Source organism: Oncorhynchus nerka, linkage group LG10 (assembly GCF_034236695.1).
Source record: "Oncorhynchus nerka isolate Pitt River linkage group LG10, Oner_Uvic_2.0, whole genome shotgun sequence".
In the NCBI taxonomy this organism is placed as follows: Eukaryota; Metazoa; Chordata; class Actinopteri; order Salmoniformes; family Salmonidae; genus Oncorhynchus; species Oncorhynchus nerka.
Window position 1 is genome coordinate 41204023 of NC_088405.1, and position 24881 is coordinate 41228903.

A 24881-nucleotide genomic window follows, 5' to 3' on the forward strand; every position below is an offset into this window, starting at 1 on the left:
GGAAGGAAATGAGGTCAGAGGAAAACATGGAAAGTCTAAAAGAGAGAGCCATAGGGCATAGGCCTACATTGAGTCAGTGTGTAATGAAATGTCAACTATAGGATAAAAAAAAAAGTATAATTAAAAGGAACAGAATAGATACGTTGTCCGTTTTTCAACGGAAATTGAAAAGGATAGAATGAAGCCTACATATATCAGTGCTGCACACTAACACAGCAGCAAGGCACACCCAAAAAAGGTCACCAAAAGGAGAGACATCCAAAGTAAATAACCCATATATAAAACACTAGAAACAACAGTGCCCGTTTCTATTAAATCCCCCCTCCAGAGCCTAACCTAACCCCAGGGTCTCACCACGCTGTCTCTCCTGCCGCGACTGTAGCGCTCCTGGGACACGGTGCTGGCAGTATCGTCATCAGAGGAGTTCTGTGAGGAGCATGAGCAGTCAGGATCCCCCTTTATCAGAGTACTTTATCCACATGCACTTGGCACACACCTCACTAACTGTGAAAAGGGAGTCTCCGTTCACACACTTCAAATCAGATGCACTTCCAGCGTTTTCATTTGCTATTGAAGCTCTCGAGCTGTGAAGACCTTCACACGCTAATGAAGCCTACTGGCATTCTGTATCTGGACTATACAAAAAGACCCCACATTTTAGGTCCATCGGGTCATGTAATTAGGCTGATCTGATCAAGTAATACGGAGTAGAACTCGAACAAATTGACGAGAGTTGTCCCATCAGCCTACATCGTCTTGACCTGCACACCGCTGCGTGCAACACATGGCACCTCAAAACGCAATAAAGTAGAAGATACTATACACTTTGGCAATTAATTGTCTATCCAGTCACTGCTATATATTAAAATGTGCAAGGCACTTAACCCTAATTTGCCGCAGGGGCGCCATGCTACTATGGCTGACTGTAAAAACACTGCACTTCCCTGCACCTATCCAGTGTGTGACAACAAAACATATATTTATGTATCCCTAGGCATGACGTGAGGATGGCTAGGGAAGAGGGTGTGGGTAGGTAGCCTGTTATTAATGGCAGTGTGTGGGTTTAAGTATGGTGGAGAGTCTCAGTTCCAGGCTTGGGAGTATGGTAACGCCAGACTAGGTTAGTGTACACCATGCATGTGGTGTGACTGAATATGGGGCTCACCACAGGGCTGCTCCGGGTGGAGCACCAGCTGTACTCAGAGGGCTGTAGTGGGGGGGGGACACACACAGCATTGACATGGTGGGGACACAGACAGGCCAGTATGCTGCTGGCCCTGGTGACATCATTAAACACTATTCAATTATAGACACACGGAACACTTACAGTATGCAATTGAGAACCAGTGTACGAGCCATACAGACCGTCGTCATTTATAGAAGCCTGAAGGCACAAGGGAGAGAGCATCCAGAACTCAGCAACGCACAAGAGGGAGCAACGACCTCAGTCAGAGAATCTTACAGGCTGAGTAGCACGCCTTTCTCCATATTAACGAAATATAAACAGTGGGATATTTCCTGCATCAAACGATTGCTGTAGTTATTCTTAGTAGAAAGCACTGATCAGACAAAAAGCCATATCTTATCAAACTTAGCCCACCACTAAGTGGCCACAGTGACCATTGGACCTAAATATAAATGACCTAGGGAGAACCCTGGCCATGGCTATCAGATGTTACAGAGAGGACTGGGGTCTGGTCTTCTTTGAAGGTGATATGAAGGCATGAGTGTGACACTGACCAGGCTGTAGCTGCGCGTCAGCCCCGAACCAGAGCCAGCGGTGGAGGCCACAGATGGGGCCTGTGAGGAGGGGAGAGGTAGAGGAGAAGGGGTGTGGGACAGTTAGAGGGACAGCCACAGAGAGCAGGGGTGGGGGTTGGTAGGAAAGTGTCATCTGTGTGAGGAGAAACAAACGCCATTGCTCTGTCCCTGGGGCCCTGAGAATAGAGCGCTGAGATGTGAATATGACTACAGAGTGAGGTGACTGTCCCCGTCAACTGAAAATGGATGAGGTGTAGCATGTACTTTGCATGTACGTCATTGAGGTCCAACAGCAATTTCATTAAAATGAATAACTACTGTAAACCTTCGAGTGCAAACACACACTGATACTATAAAACCCCTCTGTGTGTAGTTAACCATTCACAAAGGGCCATCTCAACTGCCATTTATACGTCCCATAAACTTGAGTAGATAAACTCTATTCTTCTTTAAGTAGTTTCAGTTCAACTAACTAGCTTTCACCACTTAATCGAGACAGGGAAGGGCTAGAAATAGGCCAAGACTGAAGAGAAAGACAAACCCGAGGCTGATAGGTTGAAGTAGTGGGAGGAGGAAGTTTGGAGGTGTTCTTTAAGCTGCTGTAGTTCCTCTGATCATGGTACAAGCCAGTCTGGAGGAGAGGAATAGTATGATATGACCATAAACAGAGAGACAGGGGGAAATTAATAATGCACAACAACATGCCAAAGCTGTGACGTGCCTTTTCATCTATATTTTGCACTATCAAAAATTGAAAGCATCACAGGGCACCGTTTTGTCTATTATGGAACAATTATGTAATACATAAAGCATGCACAAAGAGAGAGAAAAACATCTTCCTCGATAGATTTTCTCAGTTACATTGGCCACCAATGTAATAGGTCCAATTATCTGCTTCCAGTTAGTTGGACCAACGCGCCCAGAGAGGCTCACACTAGGAGAGACCACACACACACACTGACCAGCAGGCCCTTCCTGGAGCTGCTGGACACGGGAGCCTTCTTATGCAGGTCGTTGTACACAGAGCTCTGGCAGGGAAGAGGGGGCATGAATGGGGGAACACCAGAAGTTAAATCATGCTACCAAAGCAAATCTTACTTAGGGTCACAGTGACCCAAGACCCAAAGCCATGGAAAGTAGTGGTGCTGAAAAGCCTGCAGCACCCCCTGATAAATTGCAATAATGTTTCCAAAATTATACAATTACTCCTGTCTGAACACCGACTGAATTTGGGCAGCACACACGCCAAATATTGAACAGCTTGTTGCTTTGAGGCTATAGAATTATAATCAATAGAACCCAGCTAGCACATGACGTTCTAAGAACCATGTTTCATAGAGCTTGGTGAATGTGTTTGCCCTATCGTTATTTTGCATACAACCTTCCCATAAGGTTTCCTCATGGTTTTATTTAAAGTAATACTCTCAAATTGTTCAGAGAACGTTAACAAACAACGGTCTTCTATGAGAGTTCAGTACTTTAGCATAGCGTTTTCTGCAGGCTTCATGGTTCAATTTCAAGTCCAGTTCTCAGAACATTAAGAAAACTTTCCATAAAAAAAAACAGAAAACATCAGTAACGCTCAACGTTCTGAGAAGGTTATTTAAAATCATACATTCTGTTCGCAACATCAAAACTCTCTATCCTCCATCTTGTTAAGTGTGTTCAGGTGTGTAGGCTGCGCCCACTAATTGGCCACACCTTATTTTAATAAGTGCTTGTTTTCATTTGAAAATGGGGCTGTTTGAATAGACAAAAATGGACAGCTTTGTATGACAAAAAAAACATTGCATGCTAGCTCCATCATGGTGGCACAGTAGACTAGTTCCATGGATAGGGAGCAGAGCTCTACGGACAATTCCTTTGACCTCATGGCTTGGTTGTTTTGCTCAGCATGCACTGTTAACTGTGAGACCTTATAGACATGCGTGTGCCTTTCCAAATCATGTCCAATCAATTGAATTTACCACAGGTGAACTCCAATCAAGTTGTAGAAACATCTTGATGTTCAATGGAAACAATTTTGAGTCTCATAGCAAATGGTCTGAATACTTATGTAAATAAGGTGTCTGCTTTATTTTAAAAAAAATCTAAAAACGGTTTTCACTTTGTCATTATGGGGTATTGTGTGTAGATTTGAGGAAAAAATATAATTAATACATTTTAGAATAAGGCTGTAACATAAAATGTGGGAAAAGTCAAGTGGTACAATACTTTCCAAATGCACTGTACAATATAAAATCCATGTGTATGTGTGTGTGTAGAGTGTGTGTCTTATGTGTGTCTTTTAACAGTCCCCGCTGTTCCATGAGGTGTATTTGTATCTGATTCTACTGCTTGCATCAGTTACCTGATGTGGAATAGAGTTCCATGTAGCCATGGCTCTATGTAGTACTGTGTGCCTCCCATTGTCTGTTCTAGACTCGGGGATTGTACCTTTGGTAGCATGTCTTGTGGGATATGCATGGGGGTGTCCGAGCTGTGTGCTAGTAGCTTAAACAGACACCTAGGTGCATTCAGCATGTCAACACTTATTACAAAAAAAGCAGTGATGAAGTCAATCTCTCCTCCACTTTGAGCCATGAGAGATTTAACATGCATATTATTAATGTTAGCTCTCCATGTACATTTAAGGGCCAGCTGTGCTTCCCTGTTCTGAGCCAATTGTAATTTTCTAAGGTCCCCCTGTGGCACATAACTGAAAAAATAGTCCAGGTGCAACAAAACTAGAGCCTGTAGGACCAGCCTTGTTGATAGTGTTGTTAAAAAGGCAGAGGAGTATTTTATTATGGACATACTTCTCTCCATCTTAGCTTCTGTTGTATCAACATGTGTTGACCATGACAGTTTACAATCCAGTGTTACTCAAAGCAGTTTAGTCACCTTAACTTGCTCAATTTCCACATTATTCATTACAAGATTTAGTTGAGGTTTAGGGTTTAGTGAACGATTAGTCCCAAATACAATGCATTCAGATTTTGAAATATTTAGGACCTACTTATGCCTTTCCACCCATTCTGAAACTAACTGAAGCAGTGATTTCACTCGCTGTAGTAGCTGACGTGTATAGTGTTGAGTCATCTGCATACATAGATACACTAGCATTAATCAAGGCCAGTAGCATGTCATTAGAAAGAATTGAAAAAAGTAAAGGGGCCTAGACAGCTGCCCTGCGGAATTCCTGATTCTACCTGGATTATGTTGGGATAGGCTTCAATTAAATTACACCATCTGTCTTCTGTTAGACAGGTAACTCTTTATCCATTATATAGCGGGGGAGAAAAGCCATACGTTTTTCCAGCAGCAGACTATGGTCGATAATGTAAAAATTCGCAATTAACAAAACAGCTCCCACAATCTTTTAATCAGACATTTTTCTCAGCTAATCAGTCATTTGTGTAAGTGCCATGCTTGTTGAATGTCCTTCCCTATAAGCGTGCTGAAAGTCTGTCAATTTGTTTCCAGTAAAATAGCATTATTTCTAGTCAAACAATTTTTTTCAAAAGTTTACTAAGGGTTGGTAACAGGTTTATTGGTTGGCTATTGGAGCCAGTAAAAGGGAGCTTTACTATTCTTGTGTAGCGGAATTACTTTTGCTTCCCTCTAGGCCAGCACACACTTTAGATTGACGATATGGCAAACAGGTGTGGCAATATCGTCCACTATTATCCTCAGTCATTTTCCATCCCAGTGGCTTGTTATTGTTGATAGACAATATCTTCACCTCTCCCACACTCACTTTACGGAATTCAAAATTACAATGCTTGCATAATTTGATCAGTTATACAGTTAAATGTGCCGCCAATTGGATGGAAAACTAGCTAATGACGGTGAAAATCTAGAGTCAGGCAGTATAGTGTACAAATACATGTGCATGTAAAAAGCACCTTTTCTGGTAAAGCATGCAATTAAAGCGATTAAATCAAGCTCTTCTTATCCCACTCACTATACAAAAGCTCTCACACACACTATCACATTTGAAATCAGTGTGTAATGACATTCAAGTTCACAAAAGAGGAAAACTAAAATGAACACATGGCTGATTGAACTATACTGAACAAAAATATAAACGCAACGTCACATGTTGGTCCCATTTTTCATGAGCTGAAATAAAAGATTCATTAGCTGAAGTAAAAGATTTCAGAAATGTTCCATATGCCCAATTTGTAAGTCGCTCTGGATAAGAGCGTCTGCTAAATGACTTAAATGTTAAATGTAAATATGCACAAAAAGCTTATTTCTCTCAAATGTGGTGCTAAAATTAGTTTACATCCCTATTAGTGAGCATTTCTCCTTTGACAAGATTATCTATCCACCTGACAGGTGTGGTATATCAAGAAGATGATTAAACAGCATGATCATTACATAGGTGCACCTTGTGCCGGGGACAATAAAAAGCCACTAAAATGTGCAGTTGTCTCACACGACACAATGCCACAGATGTCAAGTTTTGGAGGGAGCATGCAATTGGCATGCTGACTGCAGAATGTCCACCAGAGCGGTTGCCAGAGAACTGAATGTTAATTTCTCTACCATAAGCCACCTCAATGTTGTTTTAGAGAATTTGCTGATAAAACTGTGGGCTTGCACAACCAAGGAATTTATGAACAAGTTGTTGGAAACTGTCTCAGAGAAGCTCAGCTACGTGCTCATCGTCCTCACCACGGTCTTGACCTGACTGCATTTCGGTGTCATCACCGACTTCAGTGGGAAAAAGCTCACCTTCGATGGCCACTGGCACGCTGGAGAACTGTGCCCTTCCCCAATGAAACCTGGTTTCAACTGTACCGGGCAGATATCAGACAGTGTGTATGGGGTCATGTGGGCGGTTAGCTGATGCCAACGTTGTGAACAGAGTTCCCCATGGTGGAGGTGGGGTTATGGTATGGGCAGGCATAAACTACAGACAACGAACACAATTGCATTTTATCGATGGCTATTAAAATACACAGAGATACTGTGACGAGATCCTGAGGCCCATTGTCGTGCCAGTCGGTCATTTTCTTTAAGGTATCTGCGATCAACAGATGCCTATCTGTATACACAGTCATGTGAAATCCATAGATTAGAACCTAATGAAATGTATTTCCATTGACTGACTTCTTTATATGAACTGTAACTCTTTGAAATTGTTGCATGTTGCATTTATATTTTTGTTCAGTGTATAACAAAAGACAGATGAAAGTCACTTTTACTGTGAATCAATCCCCTACAAGCTCAGCAAGAGACAAGTACATACAGTGGAGCGGGAGCTCTTCAGAGAGGAGCTACCCTTCACAGAGGAGCTACTCTTCAGGGCCGAGCTATTGGACAGGCCGTCAGACTGGGGAGAGAACAAGGTTCATGTGAAATATGACCACCACAAGATAAAAACAGCCAATAGGCGGCTCTTGGCAGAGATCTCAAACTGGCGGCCCGCAGGCCAGATGCGGCCCATGAGCCGATTTAATGTGTCCGGTTGTCTTAGTAAATACAGCCCTCGCGGGAAGACCGAATGTGGTCCCTCGGGATAAACGAGTTTGAGACCCCTGCTCTTAGGAGTGACAGACGGACGTGCTGTGAGTGTGTTCGAACTGCAGATTACTAAAAAATTGTGAGAACGAACGGCACACCAAGTCATAGCTACATTTTGACAGTTGGTGCATGACACTGCAAAACTGAGGTTAAATGATAAGCTAAATGTCTTTTTCATTAGGAAAACGGGTTAGTAAATGGACATTGAATTGTTTATTAAACACTATCACGCTGAGTCATTTGCGGTAGCCTGGCAATTTGTCTTTAGAGATGAACCATCTCAGCTGTTTGAATGTTATTACAAGCCACAAAGATATTAGCCTAGCCCATGACAACATAGAATATAGCCCTGCCTAATATAGCCCAGCCATCTTCCTCTGTACCCCAGCTGTAAATTCAACACTGGTCTTTTATGGGCCAGCAAACCCATCCCCATTTCCCTTCTTTACAATCAGTCATGCCATCCATCCCACCTTTACCAGGAAACACACACATGCACACACCCGACACACAGACGCACCACCAGGTCTCTTCGATGAGAGGTGCTGGCCAGGCTTTTATAAGATGAGCTGCCCAAGTCTCGCAATGAGGAGGTTGACTTCAAAACCAGAACACACACAACACAATTACTCAAGGAACATTGATGTATTCCAATTTTTAACAAATTCTAACAATTAATGAGACACATAAGCCAATGCTGTCTCGACAAGGTCAATGGTCTCACACATCAGTGTGGACTTTCCAACAGAAATCTACCTCCATATTAATAGTCAAGACTAAAATAATGACATGACACCGTCAATGAGAATACGGAAATGTACACACCCTGTAGCTTCCAGTGCTACGGACCGACATGACATCATCATCCTGTTGCAGAGAAACACGGGGACAGACAAATAGGACGTCAAGACAAGTCAGGAAATAAGATAAAGGTGAGAAAGAGATGAGAAAGTATACAGACCCGCCGATGATGGCTACTGGATCTAGTACTAGTTCCAGAGTGCCGGGCCTTCTCTGTGTCGGCCTGGAGATGGAGAACGTTGGAACTTAGAGAGGAGAGGGAGATGCAAAGGAAGGCTAATACTCTACATGCGATGACGTAACCACGCATAACACATCTTGATGTTAATGTTAGTCCAAACATCTCCAACAACCTGGGCAGCTCCTTTAATCCATCAAAAACACTGCAACAAGAGCTGTTCAACCACAGAAAAGATAAAGAAGGAAACCTGTGTTTCCACACAGTAATTCCATTGAAAAGTTACTAGCTAGCTACAGTATTGCATACACAGTGACATACACAGTGGCATTTGGAAACTTGTGACTGTGTCAGCGTGCATGCGCCCGGCTAGCCACAGGAGTCACAAGAGCGTGATGAGACAAGGCCATTCCGGGCCGGCCAAACCCTCCCCTAACCCAGACGACGCTGGGCCAATTGTGTGCCGCCTCATGGGTCTCCCGGGGTGCTTATGTATGCCAGTTAGGCTCTACACCCTTGTAAAGCAAATTAATGTGCTTAATTTTAAGAAGTTAATTTGGCAACTTTAGTTGTGCTACAATTAAGCTGGGCATCATATATAATTCACAAGTTACAGACTAATATTGTCACGCATCAGACTATTCTTGATGTAATCTTGTCTTTACATACAGTTGAAGCCGGAAGCTTACATACATCTTAACTCAGTTTTTCACAATTCCTGACATTTAACCCTAGTAAAAATTCTGTTTTAGGATCACCACTTTATTTTCAGAATGTGAAATGTCAGAATAATAGAGAAAATTATTTATTTCAGCTGTTATTCCTCCAGCTGTTATTCCACATTCCCAGTGGGTCAGAAGTTTACATACACTCAATTAGTATTTGATAGCATTGCCTTTAAATTGTTTAACTTGTGTCAAACGTTTCGGGTAGCCTTCCACAAGCTTCCCACAATAAGTTGGGTGAATTTTGGCCCATTTCTCCTGGCAGAGCTGATGTAACGGAGTCAGGTTTGTAGGCCTCCTTGCTTGCACATGCTTTTTCAGTTCTGCCCACACATTTTCTATAGGGTTGAGGTCAGGGCTTTGTGATGGCCACTCCAATACCTTGACTTTGTTGTCCTTAAGCCATTTTGCCAAAAATTTGGAAATATGCTTGGGGTCATTGTATAGATACTTTTGGACCTGTTTCCTTCAGCATCTTCACAAGGCCTTTTGCTGTTCTGGGACTGATTTGCACTTTTCGCACCAAAGTACATTCCTCTCTAGGAGACAGAACACGTCTCCTTCCTGAGAGGTATGACGGCTGCATGGTTCCATGATGTTTATACTTGCGTACGATTGTTTGTACAGATGAACGTGGTACCTTCAGGCGTTCGGAAATTGCTCCCAAGGATGAACCAGACTTGGTCTTGGCTGATTTCTTTTGATTTTCCCATGATGTCAAGCAAAGAGACACTGAGTTTGAAGGTAGGCCTTAAATACATCCACAGGTACACCTCCAATTGACTCAAATATCAATTAGCATTTCAGAAGCTTCTAAAGCCATGACAATTTTCTGAAATTTCCCAAGCTGTTCAAAGGCACAGTCAATTTAGTGTATGTAAATTTATGACCCATGGATTAAATGTAAACTTTTGTTACAGCGAATTATAAGTGAAATAATCTGTCTGTAAACAATTATTGAGAAAATTACTTGTGCCGTGCACAAAATAGATGTCCTAACCGACTTAACTATAGTTTGTTTAACAATAAATTTGTGGAGAGGTTGAAAAACGAGTTTTAAATTTGTTTTGATTTAGAATGGACCATTATCATGCACCTGTCTCGAAACATGTAATTTACGCTACCCTTATCCCGTGGATCATTTAAATGCCAGCCAGGGTAGCCTGTTGTAAATGCCAGCCTGTTGTAAAGATAAGCAATGTGCTTAATATTAGGACAGTTGATAAATATAGTAGACTTAGCCTATAGAAAGCTGATGGGATCCTCTTAGAGGCCATCACTATTTTCTCACACAACTGCATATCCTATAGAAATGTTGCGCAACATGAGCTCTCATGAAGTGTTTGATTAGATTTTCCATTCCATTTGCATTGATGTCAGAGTGAGTAGAGGGACAATAGAGTGCTGAGTACCAGGCAGTTAGCAAGTTTGTTAGGCTACTAATGACCATCAGCAGCATCAGAGTTTAGAGAAACCTAATTACTGTCACGTGGAATTTGACTGCCTTCATGACTCGTGACTGCCGGTGTGGCGGTAATACGGTCACCACAACTGCCCTAGGAACTCGCCTATTTCAGAAACGCTCACTCAACAGTGGTTAGAGAACAGAAAACAGGACCAAAGTACCTAATTCAAAATGCATATCAACATTAGCCCCAAACTGCCTCATTGCATAGCATAAAAGACCCAAATGAGGCCATAGCCAACTCTCAATGCACAGCCACAGATAAAGGTGTCTTCTACGCAAATACATTGCAGAACAACATTTATAATGTGATGCAAGGTTCTGTCATCAGAGGGCACCGTTTAGGGGGATAGAGGGCAGCTCCCATACACAACAGAGCAGGCTGTGTTAGTACAGAGAGAGGCCCATGCTCCCTGGCCTAACATTACCATCCATTGGTGGATCGAGCCCCAGCTTTTCCTGCTGCTGGATGAGGAGTGGCGAGAGGAGAGCTGGACAGAACAGGGGGAGGGAGGGAGTGCCATGGAGTTGAACACACAACTACCTTATTATATGATTTAGACTCAGTCACACAAGGTTCATCACTTACATACACAGGAAAGAGAAAAGTACATGTGAAAGATGGTTTATATACAGATATCTGGATTTGATCTGTGAACATGCAGCACTCGTATACCCCAACATCTTCTGGTTCAACAAGAGAAATGGCAGGATCTCTTTCTTGAATTAATCAGTGTTGAATCATTGACTGTACCTGTATCACTAAGTGTGTGTATGTGTGTGTGTGTGACAGAGTGTACACCTCTTTCTGTTGCCGTTCGAGTTCTCTCATTCGGATGTCCCTCGCCTCCGCCCTGGCCACTCTCTTTGCAGCCAACCTGGCCTCCGCCTGTGGGACAAAACATGAAAAAATGAATTAGTCATTGGTCATTTTTGCAGATTCAAAGTGTTTGAGCTAGTAATGTATCAATATTTATCTTTACATTTTGCTATGACATAGCCAATGAATATATAGCACAACTTTGGATTTCACACCCATCTCAAAAATCAAACGGTTTAGACTATTTGGAAGTTTTTACGAAGTGAACTTCTACTTTCCTCCCGCGAAGTGCTTGGTAGAAAAAGTGATTGTTATCCTCGTTATGGAATTATCAACTTAACCCTGTATTTCAAAAAATGAGCATATACAATGATTGTAAAGCAAAACTACCAAAACTGTTACTTATGGTGAACCTGAAAAATCGAAACAAGGCAGCAGTAAACATGTTGCCCCCACAGGAATGATACAAAATGACTTATTGATCAATGACTGTCAAAATGGTTACATACTTAAGATTAGGCATTTTCGGAAGGTAGAAAGTAATATGAGCAACAAAAAAAAAAAAGTGAAAAATAAATAAATAAATTGTGAACCAGCAGTTGTAATTTATTTTACCTTTATTTAACTAGGCAAGTCAGTTAATAACAAACTCTTACTTTCAATGACGACCTAGGAAGTGGGTTAACTTCAGGGGCAGAACGACAGATTTTTACCTAGTCAGCTCGGGGATTCGATCTTTCAATCTTGCAACCTTTCGGTTACTAGTCCAACGCTCTAACCACTAGGCTATATATTTTCTGACCGATGCACTTGGATCGGTTTGGGGTCCCGCGGACCGATGCACTCACATCTTAACATGCTGACCACACCGCTCGTGCACAAAATAAGCACCAACGAGGTGCTCAAATAGAAGTCGGTTATATTTGTGATGCTGAAAGCGGTGCAAGTCAAATACCCACGTGCCATTTCCTCATTGGTTATACCCATGTGGGTGATTGAAAGATGAACTGAGTTCTGCCGGTTGTCGTGGTAATACTATGAAAGTAAGATGCCAATCGCCATATAAAGTCCAAAGAAGAAAAAACCTGGAAGGAGGAGAGACGACTAGAAGTAGAGTGTTGGAGGCTATTTTGTAAATGACATCGCCGAAGTCAAGAATCTCTAGGACAGTCAGTTTTACTAGGGTATGTTTGGCAGCATGAGTGAAGGAGGCAAGAACCCAATACTATGGAGAGAGCAACCCCACCACACAGCACTAATCACCACACTGGGATATCTGTTTAGGAGGAAAAAGCTTAAAGGAATAGTTCACCCAAATTACAAAATGGCCTATTGGTTGCCTTTCTTACTCTGTAAGCAGTTTATGGACAAGACAGCAATCCATGCTTTGGTTTACCTGGCCACCGTCTCCAAATGCTAACTTTTTAGAAATTGTGGCACAAATCCAATGCAAGTCAATATCCCTTATATTACCATTTTTTACGCTTCATGTCCAAATCATCTTAAAGTAGACTTATTGAGCTACAATCAATTCTAGAAACTCAAATAAAACTATTTGTCACATGCGCCGAATACAAGTGTAGACCTTACTGTGAAATGCTTACTTACAAGTCCTTAACCAACAGTGCAGTTCAAGAAGAGTTAAGAAAATATTTACCAAATAAACTAAAGTAAAAAACTATAAAAAGTAACAATAATGAGGCTATATACAGGGGGTACCGAGTCAGTGTGCGGGGGTACAGGTTAAAGGTAATTTGTACATGTAGGTAGGGGTGAAGTGACTATGCATAGATAATAAAGAGTGAGTAGCAGCAGTGCACAAAACAAATGGGGGGTGGGGGGGCAATGTAAATAGTCCGGTGGCCATTTGATCAGCAGGCTTATGGCTTGGGGGTAGAAGCTGTTAACTTCTTTGGGATAGGGGGTGGTATTTTGACGTCTGGATGAAAAGCGTGCCCAAAGTAAACTGCCTGCTACTCAGGCCCAGAAGCTAGGATATGCATATAATTGGTAGATTTGGATAGAAAACACTAACGTTTCTCTAAAACTGTTAAAATAATCTCTGAGTATAACAGAACTGAAATGGTAGGCAAAACCCAGAGGACAAACCATCCCCCCCAAAAATGTGTTCATCCATACACTGATTTCAATGACTGGCACTTTTATAATAGGGCGAAATCGGGCCCAATTGCAGTTCCTAGGGCTTCCACTAGATGTCAACAGTCTTTAGAAAGAGTTTCAGGCTGTTTTTTGGGAAAAATTTGCCAGAAATTGCACGACCATCTGTAGTACGCACTACCCTCTGCTGCAGCAGCAGCAGCAGCATCTTGTGGTGCTTTCAAGACAACTGGGAACTCTGAAAAATGTGAGGTCAAATCAGGATGTCGGTGATATTCAGGACGGAAAGTCGGAGCTCTATTAAAGACCACAGTTTCCGAGTTGGAATTCTGAGGTGGATGACTTTTCAAAAACTATTTTTCCCAGTCTTCTTGAACTCACTTAAGTAGTAAGATTTCCGAGTTGTTTTGAATGCGGCGTCAAACGACAACGGAGGGCAGGCTTCACCAGCGCGTCACATAACACTTTTCACTGAGCTAGAGGCAGTATGCATTTTGAAAACAGACAATTGTTTGAAACTTGAACATTTTAATACATATGAGGCATGTCTTACCTTGCCTCAAAGTAGCCTATTAGATCTCCTCTCTTTCTAAAATTATAATGGCTATTTTCCATTAGATGAAACTGCTTGCATGTGCATTGCCCTTTTGGCAACTGTGTTTTCCCGCTAACTGCATTACTGAACAAACATTCACATGTAGCCTACTGCCTTGTACGCATTTCTGCACTTATGTGATGAAAAAGTTGATCACCATTTTAAGCTTACGATCTGGTGTGATCAACTTATTGATTAAAAATAGCTTTTTTAATGTAGCCTAGGCCTAATGGTTGTAAGAATTTGGGATCTATCGTCCCACAACTGTCCCAGAATGGGCTATTTCTTTCTCGACAAGCTGACCAATCGAACAAGTAGCCTAAACTTTTCTACTATAGTAGATTGACATAGGCTAGTGATTTTGTGAAAAAGTAAATGTGGACAGTTATTCTAACATGTTCAAAGTGCACATCAGAATTCGGTAAAAAGAACCGCACGTCATTGCATCTACGACTTGCATGTTCTGTTAATATGAATGACCATATTCTAAATGTGACTTCTGTAATTCTGAGCACCGTGGGAGGACAACCTAATCAGGTTACGCACCCAAAACATATTACATTTACATTTAAGTCATTTAGCAGACGCTCTTATCCAGAGCGACTTACAAATTGGTGCGTTCACCTTAAGACATCCAGTGGAACAGCCACTTTACAATAGTGCATCTAAATCTTTTAAGGGGGGTGAGAAGGATTACTTTATCCTATCCTAGGTATTCCTGAAAGAGGTGGGGTTTCAGGTGTCTCCGGAAGGTGGTGATTGACTCCGCTGTCCTGGCGTCGTGAGGAGTTTGTTCCACCATTGGGGGCCAGAGCAGCGAACAGTTTTGACTGGGCTGCGCGGGAACTGTACTTCCTCAGTGGTAGGGAGGCGAGCAGGCCAGAGGTGGATGAACGCAGTGCCCTTGTTTGGGTGTAGGGCCTGATCAGAGCCTGGAGGTACTGAGGTGCCGTTCCCCTCACAGCTCCGTAGGCAAGCACCATGGTCTTGTAGCGGATGCGAGCTTCAACTGGAAGCCAGTGGAGAGAGCGGAGGAGCGGGGTGACGTGAGAGAACTTGGGAAGGTTGAACACCAGACGGGCTGCGGCGTTCTGGATGAGTTGTAGGGGTTTAATGGCACAGGCAGGGAGCCCAGCCAACAGCGAGTTGCAGTAATCCAGACGGGAGATGACAAGTGCCTGGATTAGGACCTGCGCCGCTTCCTGTGTGAGGCAGGGTCGTACTCTGCGGATGTTGTAGAGCATGAACCTACAAGAACGGGCCACCGCCTTGATGTTAGTTGAGAACGACAGGGTGTTGTCCAGGATCACGCCAAGGTTCTTAGCGCTCTGGGAGGAGGACACAATGGAGTTGTCAACCGTGATGGCGAGATCATGGAACGGGCAGTCCTTCCCCGGGAGGAAGAGCAGCTCCGTCTTGCCGAGGTTCAGCTTGAGGTGGTGATCCGTCATCCACACTGATATGTCTGCCAGACATGCAGAGATGCGATTCACCACCTGGTCATCATAACATATGGTCCAGTAAATTTCTCAAATGTCTGGTAAATTAAAATAACGCCACATTTCCCTAACTGCATCTTCACAGGGTCCTTTGCTGTTGTTCTTGGATTGATTTGCACTTCTCGCACCAAAGTACATTAATCTCCAGGAGACAGAATGCGTCTACTTCCTGTGCGGTATGACAGTTGCGTGGTCATGGTGTTTATACGTGCGTACTATTGTTTGTACAGATGAATGTGGTACCTTCAGGTGTTTGGAAATTGCTCCCAAGGATGAAACAGACTTGTGGAGGTCTACAGTTTCTTTTTCCTAAGGTCTTGGCTGATTTATTTTCCCATGATGTCAAGCAAAAAGGCACTGAGTTTGAAGGTAGGCCTTGAAATACATCCACAGGTACACCTCCAATTGACTAAAATGATGTCAATTAATTTATCAGAAGCTTCTAAAGCCATGACATAATTTTCTGGAATTTTCCAAGCTGTTTAAAGGCACAGTCAACTTAGTGTATATAAACTTCTGACCCCTGGAATTGTGATACAGTGAATAATCGGTCTGTAAACAATTGTTGGAAAAATGACTTGTGTCATGCACAAAGTAGATGTCCTAACCGACTTGCCAAAACTATAGTTGGGGTGGTTGAAAAACGAGTTTTAATGACTGCAACCTAAGTGTATGTAAACTTCTGACTTCAACTGTATATGGTTAGCTAACAGTAATAGCTAGCCAGTTAGCTCTATTGGCAGGTAAACATGTCTAAATTAACACAGCATGTATTTATTAACGTATCAAGATAAAATATTGTAGTCAGGCTGTACATGTACTCAAGTAATGTCTGAAAGTACTACTTTTTTAATCTGTTACATTTGACCAAATCACTTTAGTTACATAGATTTGTTGTCTTGACCAATGAAATCTATTCAACATAGCTTGTCATCAAAACTCAAGTCTATTGGCTCTCAAAGTTTAAATGAGTGAAATTCATTTAAATGAATGCTATTGAAATTATGAAATGATTCCAATGTCTTGAGTAACGTTGACCTTTTTATGAAATCGAGCACATTTATAAGATTAGTTCAACTTTGAATAAGACCGCAATTGAAACTGCACAGCCTACCTGTGCTGGAGGACATCTGCAAGATGGTACTGGCATACTTAAATAATAAATTAAAGTCAACTAAATTGCACTAAGTTGATCTTTTTGTTTTCTGTCACAATTTACCAGAAAGATGTCAAAAATGTGTAACCGGTACTTAAGTAGTTTTCTGACCATATACTTTTTTATAAACTATTACTTAAGTAGTTTCTTAAGAGGGTTACGCTGACTTGAGTAAATGTCAATCTAAGCAACAGTACTTTTACTTAAGTACAGATTTTAATTACTCTACCCGCCTCTGTTCACAACACAGAATTCTGAAAGTTTCTAATTTCGTCTCCTCTGGTCAATGTAGGTAGTAAGATCTGAACCAGGCTTACTTTCACTGCTTTTGGGTAAAGTTTGTGGAACTTGAAAATTAAGTTGATTAAAACAGGTTTCTTTCTCAAATTAAATGTTCATGATTATATTTTTTAGGATGGTCTTCCTCCATAATCATCAGTTACACGATTGTACAATTACCCCGCCAACCCTATTCATCTTACGATGTCTTAAAGTAATTCCAAGTGTTTTGTTTAGAAGTGCAATAAGCTACTGAGATGTTTCCTCTAACATGTTCAAGCTGGAATGCACAATTCAAGATATTTTGATGCAACCTAATCCAGTGATTGTCATGAATTTTGGATTGACAATTAGGCTACTGTTGATATATATTACTGTAAAAATAAGGGTCCAGAATTTGTTTATTAATAGAGACTACTGCAATGCTCTACTCTGGCTACCTGGATAAAGCACTAAATACATTTCAGTTACTGCTAAAAACGGCGGCTAGAATCTTGACTAGAACAAAAAAATGCGATAATCTTACACCAGCGGCTTCCTGTTGAGGTTAGGGCTGATTAAGGTTTTACTGCTAACCTACAAAGCATTACATGGGCTTGCGCCTACCTACTGTATCTCTCCGATTTGGTCCTGCCGTACATACCTACATGTACGCTACGGTCACAAGACGCAGGCCTTCTTATCGTCCCTAGAATTTTTAAGCAAACAGCTAAAAGGCAGGGCTTTCTCCTATAGAGCTAGATTGTTATGGAATGGTCTGCCTATCCATGTGAGAGACGCAGACTCGGTCTCGACATTTAAGTCTTTACTGACGACTCATCTCTTCTGGCCAAGGGGTACGAAGGTGAACGGGCAAGGCATGGGAGGGACGAACCACCTTTGCTGTCTCTGTCTGGCCGGCTCCCCTCTCTACACCGGGATGCTTTGCCTCTGACCCTATTACGGGGGCTGAGTCACTGGCTTACTAGTGCTCTTCCATGCCATCCCTAGGAGTGGTGAGTCACTTGAGTGTGTTAAGTCACAGATGTGATCTTCCTGCCCGGTTTGGCGTCCTCTCGGGCTCGTGCAGTGGAGATCTTCGCGGGCCTCGTCTCAGGGTAGTAAAATGGGTCTGTTGATATCCCTCTAGTGGTGTGGAGGCTGTGCTTTAGCAAAGTGGATGGGGTTATATCCTGCCTGGGTGGCCCTGTCAGGGGGTATTGTCGGACGGGGCCACAATGTTCCCTGAACCGCCTTTCAGCCTCCAGTATCTATGCTGCAATAGACTATGTGCCGAGGGGCTAGGATCAGTCGGTTATATCTGGTGTAATTCTCCTGTCTTATCTGGTGTTGTGTTGGAATTTAAGTGTCCTCCCTCTAATTCTCTCTCTCCCCTCCCAGAGGATCTGAGCCCTAGGACCATGCCTCAGGACTACCTGGCCTGATGACTCCTGGCTGTCCCCAGTCTACCTGCTGCCCCAGTTTCATCTATTCTGCCTGCGGTTATGGAACCCTGACCTCTCTCTCGGTTTTGATCACTAACCATAGTCAAATAGTTTGCCATGGTGTACTATCGATTTAGGTCCAGATAGCAATGCATTTTACTTTGTGCTGTGTTTCCCAATAAGTAATGTAGTTTTGACTCGGCTGTAATTTGGTTTACTCTGTTTGGATGTTCTGGTACTGAGGCTTCAGTGTGTTAGTAGAACACGGTTTGTGAACTCAGCCCAGGACCAGCTGGATGAGGAGACTTTTCCAGTGGTGGAAAAAGTATCCAATTGTCATACTTGAGTAAAAGTATAGATACCTTAATAGAAAGTTACTCAGGTAAAAGTCACCTCGCAAAACACTACTTGAGTAAAAGTATTTGGTTTTAAACATAATTAAATATCAAAAGAAAATGCTAAAGTATTAAATCCTTTCAAATTTCTTATATTAAGCAAAGCAGACGGCACCATTTTCTTGTTTTTAACATTTACAGAGGCACACTCCAACACAGACATTATTTACAAAAGATGCATTTACGTTTAGTGAGTCCGCCAGACCATAGGCAGACGGGATTACCACGTGTTCTTTTCTGCTAAGCATTCAAAATGTAACGAGTACTTTGGGTTGTCAGGGAAAATTTATGGAGTAAAAATAACAATATTGTATTTTGGAATGTAGTGAAGTAAAAGTATAGATAACCCAAAAAAACGACTTAACTAAAAATACTTTAAAGTAGTACTTAAGTACTTTACACCACTGCTTTTTTCTTTGCACAGCTCTTGGCATTGCAGGGCGTGGTAATGATGAGGGGTTCACTGTATTTTAGATGTTTTCAAAACGTAATTGTTCTTTTTGAGTCTTTATTATTAGTGGATACTGGCCTAATTCTGCCCTGCATGCATTGTTTGTCGTTTTCCTCTGGACATGTAGGAGAATCTTACAGAACTCTGCATGCAGGGTTTCAATGGGATGTTTGTCCCATTGGGTGAAATCTTGTTTTGCAATTGGACCCCACACCTTGCTGCCATAAAGTGCAATTGGTTCAATGACACATTCAATTAGTTTCAGCCAATGTTTTTATAGGTATTTCAATTTGAATGTTTTTTTAATGCCGTAGAACGCCTGTGCACTCTCAGTTCATTCACTTCCTTATTAAGTTGTCCAGTTGAGCTTATTTTTTAACCTAAATAATTGTAGTGTGTGCAGTACTCTATATAATATTGTACCAATTGAGAACTTGTCTAAATCCCTCAAATCTGGATCTTCTCTGGAAAATTATTATTTGTGTTTTGAGGATTTAAGTACTGCTCTAGCAGGTCCAGGCTCTGCTGTAGGCCATGTGCTATGAGTGACAGCAGGTACAGGTCATCTGCGAAGTGCAGGCATTTAACCTCTGAATTGTGGAGACTAACACCAGTGGCTGAGGATTTTTCTAGAATAGTAGCCAATTCCTTGATGTAAATTTTGAATAGTGCAAGTCTCAGATTGCAACCCTGGTTAAAGAATGTTATTTTCTTGCCAATTTTGATGCTGCACGTATTGACAGTATACATTTATTTAATAATATAATATTTACTCCTTAAACTACTTTGTAGAACAGTCCTGTATGCCAAATAAAATCAAATGCTTTTTGGTAGTCGATAAAGCAAGCGTACATTTTGGTATTATTTTGGTGGACATGTTTATCTATCAGGGTGTGTAGGGTGTAAAAATGAGGAAATGTTTGGGTATAAATCCAATTTGGCTTTTACTCAAGACGTGCTTATTAGGAAAGTTTAGAACGCATACATTTATAATACTACAGAAAACCTTCACCAGGTTACTATTCACATAATGCCTCTAATTGTTAGGGACATATTTGTCTCAGTCCTTAAAGATTGGGGTTATGAGTCTTTGATTCCAGATGTCAGGGAAATAACCTACAATCAGGATCAAATTAAACAGCTTTAATATAGCCAATTGAAATGTTGCACTAGTGAATTTCAACATGTCATTTAGGATGCCATCAGGTAAGCATGTTTATTTTTATTTTTTTGAGGGCCTGAAGTTTCTTAAGAGTTCCTGGTCAGTAATTGGAGAGTCAAATGGATTTTGATTGTCCTTTATAGCTTTTTCTAATCCATTCAACTTCATTAAATTTGCCATTGTTCTGCTTTTGCATCAATTTGAACGGTGTTGTAGAGTGTTTTAAAATGGGCTGTCTATATGCCACCATTTTGTAATTGCAAATTCCTCTAGTTTTGATTGAACTTTTTCCAATTTTGCCAGAAGTTGTTTGTGTTTATGGACTCCTCAATTAGTGTCAGTTGCTTCTTGTTGTACTGTGCCTTTTTGGTTCTGAGTGTACGTTTATAGAGTTTTAAAGTCTCACAGTAATTAAGGCGTAATTCACCATTATTTGGGTCTCTGTGCTTTTGGTTTGATAGTGTTCTATGTTAATTCCTCATAATTTTACGAATCGGCATCAAACCAGTTGTCTTCTCAAATCAAACGTTGTCACATGCGCCGAATACAACAAGTGTAGACTTTCCCGTGAAATGCTTACTTACAAGCCCTTAAATCTTCTTGAACTGCACTGTTGGTGAAGAAAATATTTACCAAGTAGACTAAAATAAAAAGTAATAAAAAAAGTAACAACAAGAATAACAATAACGAGGCTAGATACAGCGAGCACCGGTACCGAATCAGTGTGCAGGGGTACAGGTTAGTTGAGGTAAGTATTACATGTAGGTGGGGTGAAGTGACTATGCATAGATAATAAACAGCAAGTGGGCAGCAGTGTACAAAAGGCAGAGGGGGGGTCAATGTAAATTGTCCAGTGGCGATTTTATTAATTGTTCAGCAGTCTTATGGCTTCGGGGTAGCAGAGAAAACAGTCTATAACTTGGATGACTGGAGTATTTGGCGATTTTATGGGCTTTCCCCTGACACCGCCTACTATATAGATCCTGGATGGCAGGAAGCTCGGCCCCAGTGATGTACTGGGCTGTACACACTACCCTCTGTAGGGCCTTATGGTCAGATGCCGAGCAGTTGAGCATACTCGGAGTACACGTTCTGGTAATCCATCTGGCGGCTTTGTGAATGTTGACCTGTTTAAAGGTTTTGTTCACATCGGCTACACATCTGCGTTATCACACAGTCATCCAGAACAGCTGGTGCTCTCGTGCATGCTTCAGTGTTGCTTGCGTCGAAGCGAGCATAAAAGGCATTTAGCTCATCTGGTAGGCTCGCGTCATTGGGCAGCTCGTGTCTGGGTTCCCATTTGTAGTCTGTAGTTTTCAAGCCTTGCCACATCAGACGAGCGTCAAAGCCGGTATAGTAGGATTCAATCTTAATTCCGTATTGACGCTTTACTTGTTTGATGGTTCATCTGAGGGCATAGTGGGATTTCTTATAAGCGTCCGGTTTAGTCTCCCGCTTCTTGAAAGCAGCAGCTCTAGTCTTTAGCTCGATGCAGATGTTGCCTGTAATCCATGGCTTCTGTTTGGGATATATACAGTCACTGTGGGGACGTCGTCATCAATGCACTTATTGATGAAGCCGATAACTGAGGTGGTGTACTCTTCAATGCCATTGGATGAATCGCAGAACATATTCCAGTCTGTGCTAGAAAAACAGTACTGTAATGTAGCATCCGCGCCATCTGACCACTTCCGTATTGAGCGATGCACTGGTACTTCCTGCTTTAGTTTTTTCTTGTAAAGCAGGAATCAGGAGGATAGAATTATGGTCAGATTTGCCAAATGGAGGGCGAGGGGAGAGCTTTGTATGCATCTCTGTGTGTGGAGTAAAAGTGGTCTAGGATTTTTTTCTCTGGTTAAACATGTGACATGCTGGTAAAATTTTTAAACTGATTGAAGTTTGCCTGCATTAAAGTCCCTGGCCACTAGGAACGCCGCTTTCAGGTGAGCATTTTCTTCTTTGCTTATGGCCTTATAGAGTTGGTTGCGAGTGGTCTTAGTGCCAGCTTCGTCCTGTGGTGGTAAATAGACGGCTACGAATAATATAGATAAGAACTCTTGGTAGATAGTGTGGTCTACAGCTTATCATAAGGTACTCTACCTCAGGCGAGCAATACCTCGGGACTTCTTTAATATTAAATATCGCGCACCAGCTGTTATTGACAAATAGACATCTCCATTCCTTGTCTTACCAGAGGTAGCGTCTCTGTTCTGCAGGTGCATGGAAAATCCCGCCAGCTCTATATTGTCCGTATCGTCGTCCAGCCACGTCTTGGTGAAACATAAGATGTTACTGTTTTTAATGTCCCGTTGGTAGGATCATCTTAATTGTAGGTCATCAATTTTATTTTCCAATGATTGCACGTTAGCAAGAAGAACGGATGACATTGGGAGTTTACTCGCTTGCCTACGGATTCTCAGAAGGCTGCCCGATCTGCGGCCCTTTCCCTGTGTCTTTCCTTCACACAAAAGGCAGGGGGTCTGGGCCTGTTCCAGTGAAAGCAGGATATCCTTCTCGTCGGACTCGTTAAAGGAAAAAGTTTCTTCCAGTCCGCTGTGAGTAATCGCTGTTCTAATGTCCAGAAGTTATTTTCGGTCATAGACGGTAACAGCAACATTTCGTACACAATAAGTTACACAAAAGGCATTAACAAAATAGCACAACTGGTTGGGAGAATGTAAAACATTAGCCATGTTCGTCGGCGCCATCTTGTCTGTGGTCTTGTATTTTTTTTAAATCAATTTCAGTTGTGCTTCATTTGCCGTTTGCCTGAATATACTGATGTTTTTTACTGCTTGATTGATGCCTTCTTTACTGTGAGTGGATGTGGATGTACTATACAGAATGTTATCTTAGAGTGTTTGGATTCTGGTTGCTTTCTGGTATCCTTCTGTGCTGTTTTGGGACAATCTGTATGAATTTCTGAATTTGTATAGCTTCCTTGGCTGTGAATGTATGGTTATTTCCATGTCTGTTCTTTTGAGGAACAAGGTAATTTTGCCGTGATCAGAGGTGTTAGTGGCTTGACGGTGAATGAGCTGAGATAAATGGTCAAGGTCTGTAATCATATAGTCTACTGTGCTGTGGCTCTCAACCCCCCCTCTCTCGAACCCCCCTCTCTCAACCTGCATTGCTTGCTGTTGGAAATCCAGTTTTAGGCTGGGTTTCTGTATAGCACATCTGTTGATGTAAAAAGGGCCTTATAAATTTGATTCATTCATTCATTCAGGGCCAGTTCACCACCTGAGCAAGTGGAAAATTATAACACATTAGGTTGATGATCTCTAACTCTAAATATAATACCCACTGCTAGTAGCCATGTATTAATCTAACAGTAAATGTGAAGTCCTAAAAAACTACATATGCACTCGCAATGGCCGATGTGCATTTCGCAAGCTCCATATCTCAAAAGCCATATCAGATATCTCGGTTATAAAACAGTGAGCTACTAGCTCAATATTGAGAGATGCAATAAAAGCTCTTCAACAGGGACAACAGTAGTCTCTAAAGCCCCCCATAATTGCATTTTTAAATGTTAAAACAAACAAAGCATTTTTCCTCCATTTGATCAGGCTGTTGATTGTGGCCTATGGAATGTTGTCCCACTCCTCAATGGCTGTGTGAACTTGCTGGATGTTGGTGGGAACTGAAACACGCGGTCGAACATGTCGATCCAGAGCATCTCAAACATGGGTGACATGTCTGGGGAGTATGCAGACCATAGAATAATCCCACCGCCACCATGGGGCACTCTATTCACAACATTGACATCAGCAAACTGCTCACCCACACGATCCCTTAAACTTGGTCTGCGGTTGTGAGGCCGGTTGAACGTACTGCCAAATTCTCTAAAACGACATATGGTAGAGAAATTAACATTCAACCCTCTGGCAACAGCTCTGGTGGACATTCTGCAGTCAGCATGCCTATTGCATGCTCCCTCCAAAACTTGAGACATCTGTGGCATTGTGTCGTGTGACAAAACTGCACATTTTAGAGTGGCCTTTTATTGCCCCCAGCACAAGCTGCACCTATGTAATGACCGTGCTGTTTAAACAGCTTCTTGATATACCACACCGTTTAGGTGGATGGATTATCTTGGCAAATGAGAAATGCTCACTAACAGGGATGTAAACACATGTGCGCACAACATTTGTAGAGAAATAAGCTTTTTGTACATTTGGAACATTTCTGGAATCTTTTATTTCAGTTCATGAAACATAGGAACACCAATCCCCCTCAATGAGCTTGTTTATGATAAGGCAATGCCATGTTAGGATAGGATCACGCTAAAAGCGGTGGTTGGCATTACAACGCGCCCTTGCACGTTAGGCTACACAACAGCATACAATCTGCACCTCACTCTGCTGCAGGCTATGGAAGTGTGTACTAATCTGCAACACAATGGAGACCAACTCCAAACAAATCAACAGAACAAAATTGTGGAGACCAAATATAAATTATCCTGAGAGACCTGTGACAGAGAGCTACTGTACCACATGCAGTGGTTGACCAGTTTCCACATGAGTCACAGCTCT

At 42.0% G+C, this 24881-nt stretch overlaps 1 protein-coding gene across 7 annotated transcripts in view; it reads right to left on the reverse strand.

The window, feature by feature from the left end:
• lrrfip2 (leucine rich repeat (in FLII) interacting protein 2) overlaps window positions 1-24881 on the reverse strand; it is a 55849-nt gene that overhangs the window by 17128 nt on the left and 13840 nt on the right. For 4 of the 7 annotated variants that reach the window (XM_029669918.2, XM_029669919.2, XM_029669920.2 and 1 more), the window contains exon 3: window positions 11247-11333. In XM_029669918.2, coding sequence (XP_029525778.1) covers window positions 11247-11333 — 87 coding nt within the window. Of the gene's footprint in view, window positions 1-354; window positions 427-1165; window positions 1208-1327; window positions 1385-1740; window positions 1801-2302; window positions 2393-2723; window positions 2790-7000; window positions 7085-7795; window positions 7874-8100; window positions 8143-8236; window positions 8300-10872; window positions 10936-11246; window positions 11334-24881 lie in introns of all 7 variants that reach the window. The other 3 variants (XM_029669908.2, XM_029669912.2, XM_029669915.2) reach the window with 3 other exon arrangements.